This window comes from Antechinus flavipes, chromosome 3 (genome assembly GCF_016432865.1).
Source record: "Antechinus flavipes isolate AdamAnt ecotype Samford, QLD, Australia chromosome 3, AdamAnt_v2, whole genome shotgun sequence".
In the NCBI taxonomy this organism is placed as follows: Eukaryota; Metazoa; Chordata; class Mammalia; order Dasyuromorphia; family Dasyuridae; genus Antechinus; species Antechinus flavipes.
The window spans coordinates 345,624,540-345,649,897 of record NC_067400.1 but is presented as its reverse complement, the minus strand read 5'-3'; the positions used below and the strand labels follow the sequence as shown (position 1 = coordinate 345,649,897).

General features: G+C 34.2%; 1 protein-coding gene across 1 annotated transcript in view; it reads right to left on the bottom strand.

Moving 5' to 3' along the window:
* Positions 1-21,300, bottom strand: part of LOC127557230 (sorting nexin-29-like) — a 160,707-nt gene extending 139,407 nt beyond the window's left edge. The window contains 1 exon segment of the mRNA XM_051990627.1: positions 21,181-21,300. Within this exon segment, the coding sequence (XP_051846587.1) occupies positions 21,181-21,300 (120 nt within the window).
* Between the last annotated feature and the right edge of the window lie 4,058 nt (positions 21,301-25,358).

The following is a 25,358-nucleotide window of genomic DNA, read 5'->3' as shown; positions in this document are numbered from 1 at the left end:
TCTTGTCAATGTACTTCAATGATTGGAAAAGGGAGTAAAGCTAATGACTTTGTGCAACTTTGTCTCACATAAATCCCTTTCACATAAAAGACAAGATATTATCCCTATAATGTTATTAGTCCTCTTCAAAAATGAATAACAGACAATAATCTCAGGACCAAAAAGTCTAAAGCTAGAGAAAAATTTCAGAAGATATAAAATCCAGTTCCCCTCATTTTACCGAAGAAAAATCTTAACTTGAAAAACGTGACTAAGATGTGTGTATCTATGTGTGGTGGTGGAAGGGATGGGATAAAAAAGAGATTGGTTTCAACCTGTGGTCAGTGGATCCTAATTGCAAGAAATCTGTTAATATATTTTTTTTCAACAGACATCTCATTAAATGGCTCAAGATAATCAATAAGCAAATATGTCTTCTATTCATTGATCAAATAATATACTATATAACATAGATGCACTATTTTTCAAATACATAGGAGATGTAGCATAAAGTATATAAATGCTATAAGATTAAAATAATGCCATTAAAAATTCTTATTAATTTCTTAACATTTTTTGTACATTGAATTTCTTAAACAGACTATGAAAATGATAAAACTACTTTCATGTGAATGATCACCAATTCTTTTTTAGTTTACCTTAAGGCCCCGAAATGGGCCCTTTACATTCATAAAGAGTGGAGCTCCTGTTTTTAACTAAAGAAATGTTTTCATGTATGAAACATAAAAAATGTTGCAGACTTTTGGGTCAGATACCTGTATTTTTACAGCATTCTTTAAATTGTTTTGTATAGTCACCTGTCCTTGAGACCAAATATATAGCCTTGGATCTAGAGCTTCATAAAATACATCCCTTACATATAAATACTTCATAATTAAAGGCGAGATAAATTGCTAGCAACATTTTCTTCTAGCCAGGCCTTGAACTAAACAATCAAAAGTTATATTTGTGCAACTGTAATCAAATATTTTTTAATTCTCTTTGATAAACAGATATAAAAGTTGAATAGATCCAATGACAGAGATGAAGGAAGTTTTTTTTTTTTTTTTTTTTTTTTTTAATGGTGTCAACTATTCCAACAAACTGTATTCTCTGAATTTTTCCAGGTTAATTTATAAGTAGGCATTATTTTTTGCCATTTGATCTTGGCTAGAGGGTTGCAACTGATAGGCTAAATATCTTCAGTATTTGTTATGTAGTAAAAAACTATTTTTCTCATATTCAAGCCAAGTGAAGATAATAGCCATATAATACACATGTCCTACTTTTAAGAAACATGTTAGGCAATTTTGTCATGTAATTATTTTATCAGATATGGAAACAGTAATTTACAGTAAGAAAAAAAGAAAAAAGTTTCATATATATGTATACACACACACACACACACACACATATATATGTATATATGCATATATACATATATATATATATATATATATAAAACAAATAAACAAAAGGCAATAAATGTCTCTTCAGTGAGTTCAAATGTGTAGCATATGATGCTACTTTAAAGTCAGGGAAACCCGTATAACTGTTCTAACAAGTTTTAAATTGAACTGAATGAAAGCCCAATTTTTTGGTGATTCTGATGATAAATGAAAAGTTATAAGTCAACAATCTATGAAGAACGAAAGTTGAAGATTACCCAAAAGGCAATGGAAGGTTATCTGGTGGATATAGCAGAGGACTACTTGCTACACCTTACAAATGAGTCATTGCTAAGGAGACGTAGCATAAAATATGCCAGTGATTAAAAAAGTATAACACTTCTCCCAAACAAACAAACTAACAAACAGGTAGTTCATCAAAAAAGAGTGAGAGATATCTGAATAATTGGTATTTTTACAATAGCAATATAATTGAAAAAATGTCCCCAGAATTCTGGGTATACCTCCTATGATGTATTTACAGGAGAATGGGGGTAAAACACAGAGGTTTTTATGGCAAGGACATATTACAATCTTTATATTAGGGACAGGCTGACTTTGATAAAGTCACATATCTTTCAAAGTCATAAAGAAACTAACTTTCTATTCTTTCAAAAAAACATTTTATTATCTAATGAAAATTGTGAGCTAAACTGAATATTCTTACATGGCTACTCTCTTATTAGAGACTCATTATATAAAAGTTTTAAAAAATACTTTTTTTTTTCCACAGAAGGTCCCAACAACTGTCCACTTTCACTTTTTTTCCAAGCTCATAAATCTTTTTTATGGAAATCCATTACAAGTCTATACAATTCCATTATCAAAGAAACAAAGTATTGAACAAACCCTTAACCTTCCTAATCCTCTCAGTTGTTAATGCTATATTTTTTTCCACTTCTCTTGTACTATATTATACTGATGTATATGTTGCATCTCCTCTCCATAAAATAGATATAAACTCTTTGTTATTTGAAGTAACTAAAATGTACATACCCCTTGATCCAGAGATTCAACTTCTAGGAATATGGAGATCAGAAGCAAAAAATCATCTTACATAACAAAATATAGAAACACTTTTTAAAATGTAGTAACAAATAACTAGAAACAAAGTAGTTGCCTATGGATTAGAACATAGGGGGAAAAACTGCAGTATGTAAATTTAATTGCCTATTGATTACTCTAAGAAACCATGAGTATGAGTACAGAGATTCATAAAAGATAGATGAATTGATACAAAGAGAAGGAAAGCCAAGAATGCAATATAATATAGGTAGAGAATACACACACACACACACAGTTATATATATACACACATATAGTGACTACAACAATTTTAATGAAAAGGACGTCACAAAAGGATTTAAAATGACTTTTGTAAAATTATAGAGAACAAATCTGTTACTGAATGAGGAGAGAGACACCTTTCCCTTACTCCCTGGCTTTGAATTTTTTTCTGAGTGCATGGATGTAGAATATTATATATGCTATAATTTTTCAATGTGCTGATCAATTTTGCTGAGTTTTTCTTTTTTTTCTTAAAAAAAAACATTAAAAAGTAAGGCTCTCTGGAAGAATACAATGAGAACTATAGAAGAAAATCTAGAAGTAAAGACAAATAATATCAATACAATTTATTTTTTAAACAGAAGATAAAGTCCTTAAAATTGGGAAATATATTGTTTTGTATTTTTTACCCATAATGACTAGCTCAGGATTTCTCATATAATGAGTTACTTCTTGTTGTTCAGTCATGTTCTGGGATCTTTATTTAGATAGACTTTGTTAGCAAAAATACTGAAATGGTTTACCATCTCCTTTCCAGTTCATTTTACAGTTGAGGAAACTGAGGCAGCAAGTAGGGTGAAGTGACTTCCTTAGAGTCACTTGACTAGTAATGTCTGAAGCTACATTTGAATTCAGGTCTTCCTGCCTCCAATCCTAGCATGCTATCCATTGTGCCACCTAATTGCTCTTCACATAAAGAGTTTGATACATAGTTATTGAATTAAATTGTATTGAGTTTCTCTAAGAAATCAAGCTTATATTTAGAAAGTAACAATGATTGAGGGTTTTTGTTTTAGTTTTCTCTATATTATCTCTTTTGTTCTCCTATGCACATGTTACCATAAAAAGTGTGTGTGTGTGTGTGTGTGTGTGTGTGTGTGTGTGGTGTAATTCTTCCTAATATTCATTTGAAATAAATTTTTAGAAATCAATGTTTTTTGCTACATCTGCACCCACATCTTGGAGTCTCTTTTTGTCCTGACAGCTTAAAAAAAAAAAAAAAAGCTAAAGTTATTTTAGAGATAGTGGTTAAATCAAGTTAGCAATATATCAGTCTAACAATTCCTTTTATCAAATGCTCTCTGAAATGTTCCGTATTCTCATACCCAGAAAGACTCTCTCATCCTATAGATCATGTTGTACCTGTTCTTTTGACTAAGTTTCTCCCTTTCTAGAATCCTCAGTTATAGACATTATACTTTTGGGATAGACAACAACCCCATAAATTCAGGGAATAAAAGAAATGAAATGGCTTCTCTGCTTCCCTGCCTATTCTGCAAAGAGAAGACAGACAGAGAATAGGAAGTTGGATTTCTTAGATTTGTATCACAAAGCCCAATGCCAGAGAGAACCAAAGACAGGCTGGCCTGGTAATGCAACCTCAAATTCAATGTAAGAATGTCCTTATCTTAATCAGAATTCGAGGCTGTTCAGCTTGGAATTCACTTTTCCTGTTATCTTGTCTCTCCGCCTGCCTCCTTTTGGAAGAGCACCTCATCTTGGACAGATAGGTTTCTATATTCTTATATCACAAGGGTTTTGTGAGGATCAAGTAAGATAATCTATGTGGCCAGAGTTATGTTGCTTTAGGCAAATGGCTACTGTGAAGTTCACAGATGCCTTTAAATAAAGTATATATTGCAAGGAATGCTGATATTTTTGAGGTGGTTTTCTAGTAATCCCATTCTAAGGGGAAGGCAGATGACATTCTTCCCAATTACTTACTTACTTACCCCATTATTAATCTTTTACAACAGAGTCTCATATGCTAAAATGAATAAAACTTTAAAATATTAGGGATACATTAAAAATAAAATGAGAGAAGTATGAGGAAAATTTCCTTTGAAAATATTCTCCTCCATAACAAATATTTTATTTAATACTTTTTATTCCTTAATGATTAATAATTATTTGCATATGTATGAAAATAATATTTACATGAATAAGTACATATAAATAATCACTCTATGTTAATATGTATATAAATATGTTTTTCTTCTCAAAGACATATATTTTCTCTTCCTTAAAGTTCCTTAGAATACTTACTCATGCTTAGTATAGATATTATTGGCAAATTAGTAGATTATTGTTGATGTTGATGACATTTATACTATGATTGTATTTCACCACTAAATGTTATAAGATTTAATATAGGTGCTTTGATTGGCAGCATGATAAATAGAAGGTTCAGCTTGGGTTCTTGAAGACCTGGGATCAACTCTGCTTCTATCATACAATAGTTGGTCACCATGTTCTAGTCACTTAATTTCTAGATGCACTAGATAAATACTCCAAGATTATAATTGAAAATAAGATGCTGCTATGCACTAGATGGGATTTCATACCAGGAGTTTTCCTTATCATCCAAGCACAAATCTGAATGCTTCCCCAGTCTCCCCACTCCCTAGAGAAAAAAAAAAAAGACTCATTAAAACACACACACACACACACACACACACACAACAAACAAACAAACGAAAACAACTATAGTTTAAATCTATTTTTTTCTTAATATTATTTTAATAGAATGGGCAGACACCCTCCTAAATCTTCTAACTCCTAATATGGTAGGCAAAGATCCCTTTATTATAAAAAGTCTTCTCTTCTGTACTATGAGTGATAGGTCACTGTTTCAGTGTTCAGGAGGAGTAAATTAACTTCTAGAGTTTTTGTAAATACTTGAAATATTTGTTAATCCAGGCTCAAGTCAATATTTTGACAAATTTTTACTAACAGAATGAAAATTCAGGAGAAGAAACAAGGGGGGAAGTATATTGTTCGCCTTTAATGAACTTTCTTAGCAGGAAAAAGGGACAGATTGTTTTTCATGGTACAATGATGGAGCTGTGCCCTTATAGGAACTTGACTTTAGTGTAATGTAAAACTGCTAGAGCACAGTCAGCCATTAACAAGGCTGTACTTGTAACCATCAAGAAATGAAATAGAGTCCAAGAATTATAGCTACATACATAAATAGATAACATATGTGTACAAAGATACAATATGTACAAATATATGCATTTTATATACAGATACATATTTGTTTATATATGTGTGTGTGTTTGTGTGTGTGTGTGTGTGTGTGTATGTGTGTGTGTGTATAGATCCATACTGCATGGCTCACTTTCAGTGACTTTCTGTAAAAGCCCCAAATTCCTGATTATCTTGGAGGTTTCCCTCACTTCTAGATTTCTGCATATTAGAAATATCATCCACTCTGTGAAGCTATTTCTTCATTCTTTTCTAGCTGTACTGCTAACTCTTTTTGACTTTCTCTGAACTACCTTCATCATGAATAAACTGTTTCTTTATTTTCTCTCTACTATTTTAATTACTTTTAATATACTCTCTTTTCATATTAGAATAAAAGCATCTTAAGGGCAGAGACTATCTTTTGTCCTGTATTTGTATTATTCATGCTTAACATAACACCTGGCACATAGTAAGCACTTAAAGTGTTGCTAAATTGTTCTTGATATATTTAGCCAGAAGTGTGATATATTGTTGTAGGATATTCCTGGGATGGGGGAAGAGGGGTAAAGGAGGAATTCAGATCAATAACCCATATTCCCCTTACAGTCTTTCAGAGCTTTCAGGTCTTTGGGAGGCTAAAATTACTTGCTGAGACAGTAATGTGTCAGAGATGGGATCTAAACCCTAACATTCCTTACTCTGAAGACTTCATTTTTTATACTATTTATAAATGAAAAGAAACATACTTATCTGCATGTACACATTCATGGAAATATATATATATATCACACAATAATAATGCTTAGGAAGATGTAGTCTCTATGAGGAGTTCTCAACCTTTTTGATTCATATAAGCTTTTGGAAGTTTGTTTATGGATCTGTTTTTCCCCACAATAATGTTTTAAATATATAAATAAAAATGTACAGAATGATAAAGAAAATCAATTATATTAAAATGTTATAAATATGCATTTTAAAAACTTTCAGTGAATATCAAGTTAGAAACTTACATATTTATGTATATTGTTTATGCATTACAATCTAAGGACTTTATTTTCATAGCAGAACTGCAAACTATACTCTAATAGTAAAATGCTGAATAATAGTTAGGACTTAATAAATGATTTTTGATTGCTTAAATTAAGAATGATTGTGTATTCATGTGTAATTTACATGTAAGTGGGCATATGCATGCTTAGATATTGCAAAGCATAACTGAAACATGTCATTTTGTTATAGAATTGAGTCTGAAAAATATAGTCTACAACATCTTGCTTGTTTCTTCTTAGAAACTAGATTTGCCAATCTATCTATTGATACAAAGTGAACAATACTTTGACTTTTTATTTATTTCTTTATTTGTTTTTAATAGTTTCAATAGCTGAACTCCCCCAAGAATCAAGCACAAAATTTCATTAATTGGAAGAGGCCAAAGAAGACAGCTAGTTCTACTTGTACTTATATGACATAGGAAGCTCTCTGAGGTGTTCAAGTAGAACTTGGCATCTTTGGCATGATGGCTTGCCAAGTCCATTTAAGGGCTACTCTTCCACCTTTGGTGTCTACCTTTCATCCAACTCTCACCTGTGACTCCAAGAAACTGTAGCATGCATAATAGCCACACTTCAGGAAAACATTTCTGCAGATAGGTTAAACCAGGTTGAGGGTAACTGGCAAGTCTCCAATCTAATGATGAGGTCAGGGAATGTTTCCATTAAGTTTATAAAGACTTCCCATAGCAGAATGGGCAGAACAGAACAACTTGTTCCAACGGCCATGAAGATAGATGAAGCAAGGATTGTGGACAGCTTAGAACTTGGTCAGACATTGAAGATGCTGAGGTCCTCCACTGTATCCTAGTCCATCAAAAGTTATTCTGTGTTTTGTCTTGCCACTGGATATCAGTGACTCTGGAAGAGTGAATAAGGCTAAAAACTGTGCAACTCTGTTTCCTTAAATCCAATTCAGACTCAAGCTAAGGTATTGTCCCATGTTGTCACTGGTCCTCTTTGAAAATGAAGGACAAACAACACATGACATAGGTGCAGATTTATGAGAAATAATGCAAACCATACTTCACACAGATAATTGTGTATTTTCTATTTAAAAATGACTTAATTATTAGCACATGTTTATGAACAAGTCTAGTGTAACGTAACACATTTATAAAACACCATTTTAGAAATGAGTAAATTAGAAATTGGACAGTAAATGGATAGAATGCCAGTCCTGGACTCAGGAAGACTCATCTTTCTGAATTCAAATCTAGATATTTATTACCTGTTTGGCTATGAGCAAGTCATTTAACCTTGTTTATCTCAATTTTCTCATCTATAAAATGAACTGAAGAAGAAAATGGCAAAGGATACCAATATCTTTGCCAAGAAAAACCCCAAATGGATTCACAAAAAGTCAGAAATGACAAAAATGAATGAATGTCTTCCTTCTCCAAAGGAAGACTTGAGTAAGCAGGCAATTTTTCCAGGTCCCACACTAATATCTGTCAAAGTTAACTCTTGAATGTTGTTATTTGTGGTTTCATATCTAATTAGTTTTCCCCCATATACCACACTGCTTTTCAATATAAAGGTTTGAAGAAGGCTGCCAATGTTCAACTATTATTTTTATGTATTTACTACAAGAAAAATCTTTATTTTTACTTTCTTTTGATATCATGTTCATCCTTGTCATAGACTTTTGGAGACTTCATGAGAGGCATATTGGCAGAATGTAAAAGCCAGGATTTGGAATTAGAAAAATGTAGTTTTGAATTCCCTTTTCTAAAGTTGGTGAAATTGAATAGCCATTGACAAATCACCTAAATTCTGTGAAACTCAATGTTTTATCTTTAAATCGAAACAACATCTGCAGTATCTATTTCTCATGGTTTTTGAGAGGCTAAAGTGCTATCAATATGTAGAGTACCTTGCAAAACTTAAATAATTATATTTCAATGTTAACTCTTTTTACTGTCACCTGGATGCCTCCAGTATGCTTTTGGATTTGAAGATTTTTAAGTGGCTTATAACAAAAAAGACAACATACAGTACGTGATTCTTCTGAGATGACATATTATTTGAGGTAGCTGGTTGGTGAAGTGGTTAAACTGTTCCACTTTAAATTCAGAAGACTTGTTTTTAAATCCTGCCTTCAGATAAGTACTAGCTGTATGATTCGGGGCAGGTCATTTGCCTCAATTTCATTATTTGTAAATTGATGGTAATGTCTATCTTTCAGGGTATTTTAAAGGATTAAATTAGATGACATATATAAAGTGCTCACTGATCATAAAATGATAAATAATGATCATCATTATTACTAACAATAATAACACTTCTTTTCCTATATAATATTTTCTTTTATAAAAATTCTCTTCTATTATTTTTTTCACTTATCTCTTAGCCTTTGCTCTATGGAAAGTTCTCAGATTGTTTCTTAGTTTCCTCATTTGTAAATTGAAATGAAGAAGGAAATGACAAATCACATCAATGTCTTTGCCAAAAAAAACCCCAACAGAATATGTAGAGTAGACATGATTGGCATAACTGAACATAATCATCCTCACAACCAACAACAAACCTTTTTGACTTAGTTTTCCATTTGGACCAAGAAGAAGAAGAGAAGCAAAGCTGTAGGCCTCATGTTTCTGATTCAAACCTGATGATCATCTCTTTTCATAGGGAGATTTACTTGGAAACCTTGGCTATATATTGCTTATATTAATAGAAACAGACATTATAACAAATGGAATTTCTTTGCTGAGATAAAAGTTTCTGCATTGGATAACTTATGACAGGCATCTTAGACATTTGCTTTTTTAATAAAAAAGGTCTTTAACATGTTTTAAAAATTCTCAGAGAAAGATATGTTATATATTGTTATGCATAGTTTGAGCATGTTATTTCAAAATCATTCTATGTGGAAGATGCAGAACTTAAACAGATATTAGTATAATCATTTAAATGAAAACAAAAAATAATGTCAGGTTCATGTTATGTGATGTCCAAGTACAATGATCAATCTTTATTCTTCTTTTGCTCTTTGCATTTAGATTCCTTGCTGTTCCTGTCACAGTAATAGGAATGAAACATTTTTAGAATGATTGGGTCAGAAGAACAAATGGTGAAACTCCTTTCATCTCATTAGACATTACAAGAATTAAAAAATGCATAAATTTTATACCAGGTATTTTATTGGGCCAATTTGGGTTAACTGCTTTTCTTTTTTATAAATGAAGGTAAAATAAAAGTTGAGTATATTTTGTGAAATTATTGTGATGCTTAAAAAAACATTGGAATCATAAAATCATAGGTAAAGAGATAGAAAGGACTTTGTATTTCAGGAGAATCCCCTCCTTTTACAGAGAAGAAAACTGAAGACCAGGGAGATTAAGTGTCTGGTCCAAGGTCACATAGGTAAAAGATATTAAATTATTATTCTCTATCACTAGATTCATCACTTTTTCTGTTGACAATAATAAATAATTATGTATCTGATGTAGTCTTTTTCTCTTTTTTCTAATAATTCATTATGACATAAAATTAGATTCTCATGGTAGAACTCTACCAGATGTTCAGTTTTTCTTGTAAGAAAGACTATAGAAGTCTAATAATCAGTTTCACTATAAGTGTGAAGATGCTCCTTACTAGATTAATAACAAAGTGATGATTTTTTTTTGGACTGATTAATAGTTCTATCAAACTATCAATTCATAAGAATAAAACCATGACTCCTCCCTTCCTCTTAGACCTCCTGCCCCAGACAGCAACCATTCCAATATATGCCAAATATTCCTCTACACACACCTTCAAATCAATCATGCTATTCAAGAAAAACCAGACCAAAAAGGAAAAAAAATGAGAAATAAAGGGGGAAAAAAAGCAAGCAAACAACAAGAAAATGACAAAAATATCATGTTCTGACCCACAGTCAATCTTCACAGTCCTCCTTCTGAATGCAAATGGCTCTCTCCATCACAAGTGTATCAGAATTGGTTTGAATCACCTCATTGTTGAAGAGAGCCAAGTCTATCAGAGTTCATCATCACCAAATCTTGTTTATACTCTGCACAATGTTATCCCAGTTCCATTCATCTCACCTAGCCTGTGTACGTTTAAGTCTCTCCAGGCTTTAAGAAATCATTCCACTGATTTTTTCTTTCAAAACAGTAACATTCCATAACATTCAAATACCATAACTTATTGAGCCATTCTCCAACTGATGGGTATCCACTCAATTTCCAATTCTTTGCCACTGCAAAAAGGGCTGCTACAAACATCCCTGCTCATGTGGGTCCTTTTCCTTTCCTCATAATCTCTTTAGGCCCTCCTATTTTGTGACTCTTTTTTTTTTATTCCCTGACAAGTATTTTTCAGTCAAGTAACTTTGGTCTCCTTGTTGCCCCATGAGGAAAATGCTATCTCTTATCTTTGGGAATTTTATATAATTTCTCCTCATAACTGAAATACTCTTCCTTCTTTACTCTGACTTCTAGAAATTCTGGCTCCTTTTAAATTCTAACTAAAATCTCATATTCTACTGGAAGCCTTCCCTAATCCCTCTTAATTATAGTGCTTTGCCTCATTATTTCCTTTTTATCCCACATAATACATACATACATTCATATATATATATATATGTATATATATATACATATGTATATATATGTACATATGTATATATATATACATATGTACATATATATACATATGTATATATATATACATATGTATATATATATATACACATATGTATATATATAATTTGCTTTGTATATATCTGTTTGCTTGTTGTCTTTCATATTTGAATATAAGTTCCTTGAGTGTGGTGACTGTTTTTACCTCTTTTTGTATTGCTAGTATTTAGTATAGTCCCTGGCACCTAATAGATGCTTAATAAATGTTTGTTGACCAGTTAATTGATTGCTTACTAGGCAACTTAACTGTTTTCTGAATATATTTGAGATATCTGAGGCTCTATATCCCATGCTAAAGAAAATATCAAAGGCTGGAGGGAAATAGTCAAAGATTTTAGTGAAATGTTAACTTCAGAGAAGAGCAACTTTGACAAACTTTAGAGAGAGAGAGAGAGAGATGGAGGAAAGGAAGGGGAGAGAGGGAGGAAGGGAAGGAAGGGAGAAAAAGAGGGAAGGAGAAAGGGAGGGAGGGAGGAAAGGAGACAGAAAGGGAGGGAACAAAAGGGAGAGGAGGAGAGAGAGAGAAAGAGATAGGAAGGAAGGAGGGAAAGGGAGAGAAAGAGCGCAATATTTGCTAAATATCATAATTTGTATATAGTATCAAGGATGGTGGTCTCTGAATCATGATGGGGAGGAAGAATCCAAAATAAGAAAGAAGTTTAATATTTTTAGAACTCAGATGCAAAGCTCTGGTCACCATTAAACCTTTGTTATGAGAACGGAGCCTAATTTTATAATAATAGATTCATCTTGATTTTGGAGCTTTGTGAAAGTTTCAGTTACTTATAGAGTAACCCAGAATCTAGTTGACCACAAAGTGGGGAGGGAGATCAACAGTGTCAAAGGCCCCAGGTAAGTCAGAAAGAATGAGGATTTAGAAAAGACCATTGAATTTGGCAACTAAAAAGACCATTATTAACATTAGAGACTGGTTTTGGAGTGATGATAAAGTCAGATTGTAAGGGATTAAGAAGAGACTAAGAGAAAAGAAATGCATTTATTGTAAAAAGCATCTTTGAAGAGTTTAGGGCAGAAAATAAGGATGATAACAATTAGCAAGGATGAAAAAAAAAGTGTTCATGTGGATCCCTACAATTGGACTAGTTGAGCTATGAGGGTCTTTCTATTCAAATATTCTCTGATTAATATTGAGACAGTGTGATCTAGGAAATATTGAATACTTTTGTAGAATAGTTACAGGCTTTCCCTTGGATTCTAGTTTTTATTTCCATTCTAGTGATTGTGGTTGTACTTTTGTGTCTCCCAATTAGACAGAAATCAGCCTTTTAGAACAGTTGAGTATTCCTTGCATTTTTGAGATACAACTTTCTCATATGGAAATTGTTTAAAACTTTAAATCAACACAGGGGAGTTGTAAAAGTGTAGGTAACAATTTCACTTCTAATCTCTGGATATTCTTCTGCTGTTATATTGATTTGGTGGCATGGGAGCATGACGAAAATCCCCTCACTGCAATTTTTTTAGAAGTTTAGAATGAAAGCTAACATTATGTGCTTTTTTAAAAATATCATGACTCACCAATCCACTGCTCTTTGAAATATATATATGATTATAATGATGATGTACAAAGCTTAAAAATGGGAATAAATGAGTATGAACATGGGAAGCATGTGACAAATGAAATAGAGAAAGATTGCCATACTCCTAGCAGAGTCACTTAAAGGATAATTTTGACAATGCATTTTTAAAAATTACTTAAATTAATTGGCTCTAAACTTATTCAGTACAACCAAGTTCCTGCCATAAACATGTCTCTCAAATACTTTCTATTGCTGTCACCACCATTATTAAGTCATCTTGTGTAAGTAGAGTTCAGTCTGAGATTTTTTTCTTTCTTCTGAAGGTAATTCTTTAATTTTCAAAAATATGTCTAGGATTTCTGATTTCATGGTTTGATGGAAAGAGCTGTAGGTAAACTTGACTCTGGCCTGAATTCTACCAAGGGACAACATCAACTTGGCAAATCATCTGAGCTTCCTGTTACTTCTCATTAGTAAAATGTATATAATAATGTGGCCAGTTAGATATCACAGTGAATAGGTCACTGGCTCCAGAGTCAGAAAAACCTGAGTCCAAACCCAGCCTTTGATACTTACTAACTATGTGAGCCTGGGGAAGTCACTTAACCTTGTTTGCCTCAGTGTTTTCATCTCTAAACTGAGCTGGAGAAAAACATTGGCAAACCACCTCCTTGCCAAGAAAATTCCAATGGGGTCAATTGGCCAAAACTAAAAATGATTCAACAATAAAAATAATAATAAAAATATGTTTATAGAGCTTTAAAGTTTGCAAATACTTTGACATAAATTGTTTGACCAGCACAATCACCCTATTGGATAGGTATTATTGTTATCATCACTATTTGACAGATGAGGATACCGAGACTGAAAGATGTAATATGATTTGCTCACTGGTAAGTGTCAAGAATTATGATTTGAAACTAGATCTTTCCAATACAAAGTTCAGCAATTTTTTTGAAATATGTTAAAATATATAATTGCTGGCCTATCTCTCAGACTTGGTTATTATAAAAATCAAATGCGATAAAAGTTTATTATAATGTTAAGCTCATAGATAGACCTGTGATTGTATGTGTTCAGAGAACTGTCAGAGGAGAAAGCTCTCTATTATTTTAAACCATCATCATCTCTTCAACATAAAGTCTTAGGAAATTTCCTAGAGAAGTAAGAGTGACTTGCCCAAGATCATATAGTCTGTCTCTGCCTCTCTCTCTTCCTCTCTCCCTCCTTTTCTCTCTCTCTTTATGAGAGAGAGAGAGAGAGACTCAAGTAAGACTCAATCTAAGTCTCTCTGGCTTCAAAATTAGCATTGTATCCACTAGGTAATGCAACTTTTCTGTCTTCTTTATACTATTTATATCCTTATTATTGTAAATACATATCTCAAAACATGTGAATATATAGAAACACATAGTCAATAAACATTTCTTAAACACTTATGTTTCAGGCACTATGCTAAGATCTTCAGACACAAATATATATAAAAGAAGACAATCCTTTCTATCAGACCTTATATTCTATTAGGAAAGGCAACACAGAAAAAAAAGCTGAAAAGGGTGGTGAGACAAAAGATATCTGGAATACTGCATGAAGAAGAAGTTCAAAGAAGTATATACTGGTGGGAAATGGAAATATGACTGGCTTGGATATCTTCTTTGAATGAATGAATTTTCTGAGAGGAGGTCTCCATTCATTGTGCTTTCCAAGTGATTCTCAGTACAAAAGCTATTGATAGGATGTGAATGAGTAACAAGGCTGGTAGAATCTTGGAGCATGATATAGACCCTGAAGTTAGTCAGACCCTAAATGTTTAGTAAGATATCTTTCCCAGATACATGAAGGCTTTCTCTGCAGAATAGGTAGATGAGAACAATATGTTTCAGTGGAAATGAAGGAAATTGAAACAGGCACTTTGGAGCACTTAGAACTTGATCAGACCTCAAAACAAGATCATCCATTGCATCCTGAGCAGTTGTCTTGAATTGTATCTTGTCACTAGACTTTCATGCCTTTGGAACAGTGTAAGGCTGATGATTTTGTAAAACGAAGCCTTATTTACATCCTGTTTCCAAACTAGTCAAAATAATACCCTGTAATGTCAGCAGTCCTCTTTACAAACAAAGGACAGACAATGACAACAGCAACAACTCTGAATTTAGCTATATATACTTTTTTTCTTCATTCTGTCTTTTGTTAGAGAAAAGAGAACCTGATTAACGAAGCAGGAATTTCATAGACTTTTTTCCCCCTTTTATCAATTTTCAGAACAAGCCAATCCCATTCTTTAATGATGTAATAAAAAGAAAATCAACATGACACTTGCAATTTACTAGGCAAACCAAAATATCTTCCTAGGGGGGTTTCTATAATGAAATACTGCCTTTCATCTCACCCATTTCAAAATAAGATTAGAAGGCCTTGGGAAGGAAAAAAATCTTCCTGAAGAATTAACTCTTTTTCACATTATATTTATAGATAATAAAATAATTCCTAAAGTAGAGTTTTTTCTTCTGCGTGTCATGTAAAAGGGTACATGGTTAGAGAAATGGTAAATTGCCATGAGCCCTAAGAGATCCAAGTTCAAATTCTTTTAATTTATTTCTTCCTAGATCTATTTAGAAAGTGTTTTGCACTCCAATAGTGAGATAATTGATCTTTCTCTCCATATGGTTTGGATTCCTGCTTCTAATGAATTTTTTTTTCATTTTAGGGAAGCAGTTTTATGGGTACTTTCATGGGTTATGTGATAGGATATTTCATAATTGCTGTACAAAATAATTTTCAAAATTTTCTCTCAGAATACTTGCCTTTAATTTCTTAAGAGAAATATTTTAACTTTATAAAAATAAGAAAAAAGACACATAAGCAATAGTGAAAGTTAACAATAAACTTGTCTAATACACCAATTATTTACTTCCAACCAGAATCTAAAAAATGTCTAAGTCCCAGAGTGAATCTAAAAGCTTTTTGTAGGTTATATTCTATTAACCCTATCAATAGAGTCAACAAAGACACTTTAGACAAAATTCAAGGTCATGTGGACTTAATTTTAGAAATAAAAGGCAGGTTTATGATATTAATTAAAGTGAGAGCTTTGCCTCCAGAAATTTCAGGAGATATCTTTTAAGAGTCCAAAATTTATTGAGAAATGGAGGAAATTTTTAATATTGTATTTTTTCAGGTTGCAAAAATAATAGCAGCTACCAGAACAGGTAGAAAGAAGAGGCAGAAAAATGCAATCCTTGATGTCCTAGCAGACAACAAATTTCTGTACAAATACTAACCCTGAAGTATTCTTTTTTAATCTATCCTGCCACTGTATGTGATGATTCTGGAAGAGAGTGAAATCAACAACTTTTTGTGATTCTGCCTCATTTAATCCAATTTATACATAAAACAAAAGACATCCTCTATACCAATTAACCATTTTTATCTATCCCAAACTTCCATGGTACAGGGAAGTGACAAAGAGTAGGTGAGAATACATTGGGAGTTATAGTCACAATCCTGCCTGCAGGCAGCCCAGGTCATAGTGTTTTGTTTTTTTTTCTAAATGAAAGCAACAGTGGGATTTGGATAACCCTTTGACATCTGATCAAGTTTTGAGGACCACACTGGTCATCTCCTGGTGTGAATAAGGGGCTAAAAAATGTGTCTTAAAAACTGTTTGCTTACCCAGTCCTAGCCTGATAATCATGAAAAGTGAGGATCATATCCTGACATTAAAACACACACAAAAAAAATAAAATAAAATAAATTTCTGCAAAGATAATTTCATTCACCATAGGTACATGGGAGGTGTGCACTTATAGAAAATGCAAAGTCCAATAGACCTCAAAGATGAACTGTAATGTGTGGGCTAGCTTTCTGGAGGATCTCTGGATGGGCCTTGGTCTTAGCAGGAGAGTCACCACAAGGATGGTGAGGGATAGAGTCTGGAGTTGGGAGTCTGGAGTTTGAGCTCAAGCACTCTCACACACATCCTGGATTCTGCTTTTTTCAAGTCCTCTCAGCCTTTAAATACCTTAGTACAATTACATCACTATAGCACATTGAGCATGTGTCAACTGTAGAACCATTACATCATCATATTACACTAAGTACTAAGTATATGTGAATTAGAGAACTATTATCTCATTAATCATATTGAGTAAGTGCTTACTATAAGCATCCTGCTGTAAGTATCGGTACAGATATCTGCAACATGACACTTGCAATTTACTAGGCAAACCAAAATATCTTCCTAGGGGGGTTTCTATAATGAAATACTGCCTTTCATCTCACCCATTTCAAAATAAGATTAGAAGGCCTTGGGAAGAAAAAAAATCTTCCTGAAGAATTAAGTCTTTTTCACATTACATTTATAGATAATAAAATAATTCCTAAAGTAGAGTAGAGATTTTGAATGTAATTAGATTCCTTTCCATTGGAAAATCCTATGGTGATGATTCTATACCTGCTGAAATTTACAGCTTGGGGGGATTCATTGCTCATACAAAAGTTGCCTGAAATTTTCTGGGTTATGTGGCAAGAGGTGGTTATCCCCCAGGACTTTAGGATGCCTTCATTATCCATCTTTAAAAAAAAAAGGGGAAAGGGAATAAATTGCCCTGTGACAATGACAGAGGATCATTGTTGAGAAGATTCTTGTCAGAGTCTTCACTTAGAAGATGGTTATCCATCCAAGAACCAGTAGAGCTTCAAAAAGGGTAAAGAAATAGTTGATATGGTATTTGCTACCTAATAAGTCCAGGAGAAATTTGAGGAGCCGAAGAGAGACATATACACAATGTTTGTAGATCTAACCAAGGCTTTAGATACTGTCATTTCATGACAGCTTATGGAAAATCACGTCAAAATTTAGTTGCCCAGAAAAGTTCATCAGTATTCTACATCCATTTCACAATGTCATGCTTGCCTACATTCTGGACAATGGATAAAGCTCTCATCATTTCCCAGGCATCAGTGGACTGAAACAGGGTGATGTGCTTGTTCCTGTGCTTTTTAACATTATTTTTCAGCCACATTATTGAATGCCCCTAAAGTATATGAACATGGCATCAAGGTCAGCTACCATACTGAGAGTAAATTCTTCAACTTAAAAAGGATACATGCCAAAACTAAAGTGGAAGGAATGTTGGCACATGATTTTTGTTTACAGCTAACTGTGCACCCGATGCAGCTTGTAAAGCTGAGATGCAAAAATATATGGATCAATTCTCCACTGCTTTTGCTGCATTTGATTTAACAATTAAAACCAAGAAAACATAAGTATTCTATACTTAGCCAACACCATATTACCCATATATGGAACCATCAGTTACAGCAAATGGAGAAGGTTTGAATGCTGTGGATAAGTTTTCTTACGTTGGTAGTATACATTCTAAAGATGTATACATTGATAAGGTTCACACATGCATTTCTAGAGCTAGCTTAGTGTTTGGGAGAATCTGAAGGAATGTGTGAGGAAAAAAAAAGGTATTAGATTAACACACCAAACTGAAGATTTACAGAGTCATTGTGCTTACATCATTGTGTATGCTTGTGAAACCTGAAGAGTATGCCAGCATTGCAGCAGGAAGCTTCTTTGGCTTTCATTTGGATTGTTTTAGAAAGAATCTAAAGATGGCAGGACAAGATATCAAACATTGAGGTCCTTTCTTGAACTAAACTGCCAGGCATTCAAACTATACTGAAAACAGCACAGGTCTGTTGGGCTGCTCATATTGTTGAAGTATCTAACATACACTTGTCAAAAAAGACTTTTATGAAGAACTAATAACAGAGCAAGCTCTTCCAAAAAGAAAGTTATCAACAACAACCACAAAAAGAACCCTACTTTTTCAAAGGCTCTCTTAAAAATGTTGGGATTGTGTGATATGGCAGTCACTGGCACAAGACTGTTGAGCATGGAGTGTCTACTTCAGAGAAGGAGGGCTGTGCTTTATGAACAAAACAGAATTGAATTAGTTCAAAAGAAATATTGAGATGCACAAATTTAAGTAATCTATCCCAAATGTTCACATGGACTATTTGTGCTCAACCTGTGACAAAGCAATCTCAGCTTTTATTGGTTTGATCAGACACAATAAAACATGCTGTAACTTGACTCTACATAATAGTGTCATATTGGTACTCTTTGGCAATGAAGTACAATAACCAAAAGGAATGTCAGAAGGCTAACTTTTTAAAAAAATCTTTATGTCTGCTCTTCCCTCTACATTTCTCCTACCCTCAAACAATGTCTCTCAATATTTGCAAAGACTCCATGAAAGTTTGCTTCTCACTTAGAATTTTTTTTTGGGGGGGACTGCAATGTTGGAACTCAGGAAGATATCTTCATCTTCTGGGCTCCAGGCAAGGAAATCTATGCACTATGGTGCCACCCAGCTGCCTCCTATGTATGCCTTAATGGCCCACATTTCTATTTGATTTGGACACCATTAACATCATTGACTTAGAAAATTAAGTTTGATTTATTTACTCAGGATCATATACCTAGTATATTTTACAGGCAGAATGTGAATCTAGATCTTCCTAGTTTTAAAACTTATTCTAGCAACTATGTGACATTTCTTGTAATGATAGATTTTTTTTTCTTTTTTTTAATTATTTATTACAGTAACACAAAATAAGAAAAAAAAAAAAAAAGAAAAACAGAAAAGGAAAAATAAAAAATAACAACAAAATAACAACAGCAATAAAACATTGTCATATGTCCAGCAGAATATCAGGGAGGATTCAAAACATATAACAATAAATTTACATTTCAAGAAAGCATATATAATAGCAGAAAAATTATATTCATGAATGTTAAATGATTCAACCTTTCTGGAGTGCAATCTCAAACTATGTCCAAAGAGGGACAGTGAAGGGGTGGGGACCGTGGGGGATGGTTAATTAAATTAAGTCCTCCTGTAACCTTACAGCCCTTGGAGGGACTGACTGAATTAAGTCCTGAAGTGAGGCTAAGTATGGAGGAGGGAGAGATAACAATGGGTCCCATTGCTATGTCTTTAAAGTCCCCTCTTTTATGCCATTTTCACTTTGATTCTTACTCAACATTATTGGACCCTTGAAAAGCTATATTCCAACATCTACTGCCTCCTCTGGGTTAACAGATTCTTTACTATTAACATACAAATTTAGTTTTTGGCACACCTAGTCTTCAGGGGAGCCATACTTAGGTCAAATAGTGCCTCCACCAATATCTTTTTTACCCCAGACAAAACAACAATACCTTATCATCATTTTTTTTTCTGCTTTTTCCTTGATATTTTGGCAGTTTGTTCCGATTTTTAATTTATTTCCCAAGGGACCATCTATCGGTATTTTCTGATCTTTTTTTTTTTTTTTCCTCTTCCTCATTTCTCTCTGAGATGCATGGCTGGGACTTGGCCACACCCATCAAATTTGGATGGAATTTAAATTCTAAAATGCCCAAACACATCAATTGTTGTCAATTGATCATAGTCACCCCACAAGGCAAGGCCTATCCTACCCTGACCAGAGCACCCCTCCAGAGTCTGCAACTCTACTCAAGGGACTCACAGGGGGCTTACCTCTGGCTTGACTGATCTGTCCTCACCCTTTTGCTTTGCCCTGAGTTTCTCCACTTTGGGCCCATTTTACCTTGTATTGCAAGGAGAAGCCTCTCAATGCTGGTGGCCTGCCTAAATCAGAACAGGGTGCCATCCCACTAGCACCCAAGAGTTTGTCTACTCACCGAGTAATATGATTCAGCCTAGTCCTCAAAACTGTGTGGCTCAGAAATGGTGAGGGGTCACCATTAAAAAACAAAACAAAACAAACAACAACAACAACAACAACAACAACAACCAAAAAAAAAAAAAAACTGGAGAGATATCCAGGAGCAAAGCAAAAGTTTATTGTATGTTCTCCCAAGAATTGGGCATCCTACCCAATGAGCAGACAATTAAAGGGAGGAGGCACCTCTTAGGACAGGTTTGACACTTAAATCATCCTGCAAATACTCCTCCCACCACTGACCATCATCCTCATTGGCTGAGGGTCTTACATTCTAAATGTGGGAACTACTCAAGAAATTTAACTTGGCCAATAAGTACATAGTTGCCCATATTTTATTGAAGTAGGGAGATAATGATGTCATGGGAGGATAGAATGAAAGGGACTTAGGAATGCTCTTGAGTCAATGTTCAAGGATTTTAAGGCCTACTTCAATTCTGAAGTAGATGAAGCCTTACTTGATTTTCACAACTGTCCTGAGAGTTCTCACATCATCTTGTTCACCCACAACAATGTCCTGCTGCCCTCCCAGATCACCAGTCCCCAAAGCCAAGGGCTTCTTGCCAAGATCTGGCATTGAGCCCAAAGCTCCAGTCCCTAAGCAGACCATTATGATGATGTAAGCCAACAGACTATTCAACTCCTTCCATTATCTGCCTTGTGTCTAAGTTGTAATATATCATTAAAAATCAATATTCGTAGTGCTTGACTGAAAACCCCCCACAAATATTGGGAATATAACACATTACAACAGAAGATAGCCCCAAATTTGCTAGAAAATGTCTGTTTTTGTTCACGGGCTGAAATGATTAGAGCAGGCACAGACCTCAGGCAGGCAGCAAGAGCATGGAAGGCAGCTAACACTGAAAAGACCAGAGTGGGGCGGGGTATGGTCTCAGCCAGTGGAAAATTTGTGGGGAGAACTTTACCACAGAGTGAGCTACTCTTCCCTAGCAGCAAGCCAGTAGATCAGCAGAGAACCTACAAACACAGTAGGTAAAAACTATAACCCCAAAAGGCTATGGTCTCTCTGGACTTGGCCACACCCACCCAGTGTTGGAATCCTTACTAACTGCTAACTAATTAGAGTTGATCTAATCTTACAAGAAGATGTTTTGGGCAGAACCTGAAACAAGGTACTAAGTAGAACTAATTAATACAAGGCTTGTGTTCACACCTTTACTGATTGGAGTTCAATGAGTTCACACCTCCCTTGAAGCTCTTTGGGAGCATAAATAGAGCTTCAATGGGCCAGTCAAGGAAGTTCTTCAGAGGAAGAAGCTACAAGTCGAGATTTCACCAGAACGACATGAAGAGTGGTGCTGGCTCTGGAGGCTGAAGAAAGCAGAGGCAGAAGCAAAGGACAAAGTGGCAAGAGCTCTTGGAACCAAGCAGAGAGATAGGCCTCTAAGCTAACCGGGCTATATTGGAGATAATAAAAGATCTGAACTTTTATCACCTGCCTGCATTTTGAGAAGAAAAAACTTACCACATTTTGGCGCCCGAACAGGGACCGATTCAGATCCATCTGATCTAGATCACCACAACCCAGCATCTGGAGAGACTCAGCACAGTCTCAGAATCTCAGAGTACAACCGCTGTACAGGTGTAGTACAGCCATTGCTGTTCCACTACTGCTTCACTGCTACTTCCTGTTGTCTGTAGAGGAAACTTGGTGATACCATATTGCCCCCAAAAAGCAGACCACACTTGCTTTTTGTTTTTTTGTTAGTTTTCTTTGTTTTTTTTTTTTTTTAAATGAGTAAAAAATTAAAGTGAGATCTAACTATAGATAGTTTCTATATGGATAGAGATTAGACTTCAAACTCTGAGGAGAATAAAAACAGATTGTCTCTAGATGAAACCCCAAAGGGGGATATGATCAGGTCCCCACAACACAAGACTCTCATAGAAGAAATTAAAAAGGCTCTTACAAGAGAGCTAGAAGAAAAATGGGGAAAGGAAAGGGAATCTTGGCAAGAGGGTCTAGATGAGTCATCCTACTCAATAAAATGTAGAGTGGATAAAGAAATCAATTCCTTGAAAAACAGAACTAGTGAATTGGAAAAAGTAAATAGCTCTCTAAAAAATAAAATTGGCAAAATGGGAAAAAAAATTCCATAGAACTAAACAACTCACTTAAAAATTCAGTTGGACAATTAGAAAAAGTTATAAAAAAGTGAGTGAAGAAAATAATTCATTGAAAATCAGAATTGAACAAATGGAATTGAATGACTTGAGGAGACACCAAGAATGAGTCAAGCAAAACCAAAAAAAATAAATAAATAAATAAAACAATGGGGAAAAAAGTCAAATACCTTTTTGGAAAAACAACAGACCTGGAAAATAGATCTAGGAGAGACAATCTGATAATTATTGGACACCCTGAAAAATATGATGAAGAAAAGCCTGGACACTATTTTCTAGGAAATTATCAAAGAGAACTGCCCAGAAGTTATAGAAACAGAGGATAAAATACACATTGAAAGAATCCCTCCATCACGTACTGAAAGAGATCCCAACATCAAAACTCCAAGAAATACTGTGGCTAATTTTCAGCACTATCAGACCAAGGAAAAAATACTACAAGCAGCTAGGAAAAAAAAATTCAAATACAGAGGAGCCACAATAAGGATTACTCAGGATCTAGCAGCATCCATATTAAGGGACTGAAGGGCCTGGAATCTGATATTCCCAAGTCTAAAGAACTTGGTATGCAGCCACAATAACTTACCCAGCCAAAATGAGCATTTTCTTTTTTTGTACAGGGAAGAAGATAGACATTCAATGAAATAGGTGAATTTCATCAATTTCTGATGAAAAAAAAAAAGGAACTAAAAAAAAGTTTGATCTCCAAATATAAGACTCAAGAGAAACATAAAAAAGTAAAAAGAGAAATCTTTCAAACTATATTTCTGTTATGAGTATAGATAAGGAATACATATATAATTTGGTTTTACTGATATAATATTAAAAAAAAAAAGTAGAAGTGGAAAGGAAATTGTACCAGAAGAAAGGTAAAGTGGGTGTACTACATCTTACAAAGAGGCAAAGGAAACCTATTATATCTGAGGGAAAGAAGGAAGTGTATCTTACTCTCATTAGAATTGGCTTAAAGAGAAAAAAATATATTAGACACATTCAGTTTACAGAGAAACTTTTCCCACTTCATTGAAAAGTAAAAGGGGGAAAGTCAAAAGGGAAGGAGTCAGCTAAGTGGAAGGGAATACAGAGATTTTGAGGAAAAGAGATAAGAAAAAGGGAGGAATTCTAAGGTGGGGGGGGGAATCCTAAAAAGGGGACACTGTGTGAGGCAAGTGGTACTCACAAGTTTAATACAGGGGAGAGGGTAATGGGGAAGGAAAGGATAAAAGGATAAGCTGGGGTTAACAAGATAGCAGGAAATAAGAATTAGTAATTTTACCCAAAAATGTGAGTGGGATAAACTGCTCCATAAAGTGGAGGCGAATAGCAGACTGGATTAAAATCCAGAATACTACAATATGTTGTTTACATGAAACACAATTGAGGCAGGGCAATACTTACAACATAAAGGTAAATGGCTGTACCATAATCTACTATGCTTCAGGGAAAGTCAAAACAAAACAAAACAAAACAAAAAAAACAGAAGTAGCCATCCTCATCTTAGATCAAGCAAAAGCAGAAACTGATCTAATTAAAAGAAATAAGAAAGGAAACTATATCTTGCTAAAGGGTAGGATAGATAATGAATCAATATCAATATTAAACATATGTGCACCAAGTGGTATAGCATCTAAATTCTTTATTATTATTATTATTATTATTATAACTTTTTATTGACAGAACACATGCCTGGGTAATTTTTTTTTTACAACATTATCCCTTGCACTTACTTCTGTTCTGACTTTTCCCCTCTTTCCCTTCACCCCCTCCCCCAGAAGGCAAGCAGTCCTATACAAGTTAAATATGTCACAGTGTATCCTAGATACAACATATGTGTACAGAACTGAACAGTTCTCTTGTTGCACAGGAAGAATTGGATTCAGAAGGTAAAAATAACCTGGGAAGAAAAACAAAAATGCAAGCAGTTTACATACATTTCCCAGTGTTCTTTCTTTGGGTATAGCTACTTCTATCCATCCTTGATCAATTGAAACTGAGTTAGATCTCTTTGTCGAAGAAATCCCCTTCCATCAGTATACATCCTCATATAGTATCATTGTTAAGGAATATAATGATCTCCTGGTTCTGCTCATTTCACTCAGCATCAGTTCATGTAAGTCTCGCCAATCCTCTCTGTATTCATCCTGTTGGTCATTGCTTACAGAGCAATAATATTCCAAAACATTCATATACCAGAATTTGCTCAAACATTCTCCAATTGATGGGTATCCATTCATTTTCCATCTTCTAGCCATTACAAACAGGGCTGCCACAAACATTTAGGCATGTACAGGTCTCTTACCTTTCTTTAGAATCTCTTTGAGGTATAAGCCCAGTAGTAACACTGCTGGATCAAAGAGTATGCACAGCTTGATAACTTTTTGAGCATAATTCCAAATTGCCAGCAGTGTTTCTACTGGGCTTATACCTCAAAGAGATTCTAAAGAAAGGAAAGGGACCTGTATGTGCCAAAATGTTTGTGGCAGCCCTGTTTGTAGTGGCTAGAAGCTGGAAAATGAAAGG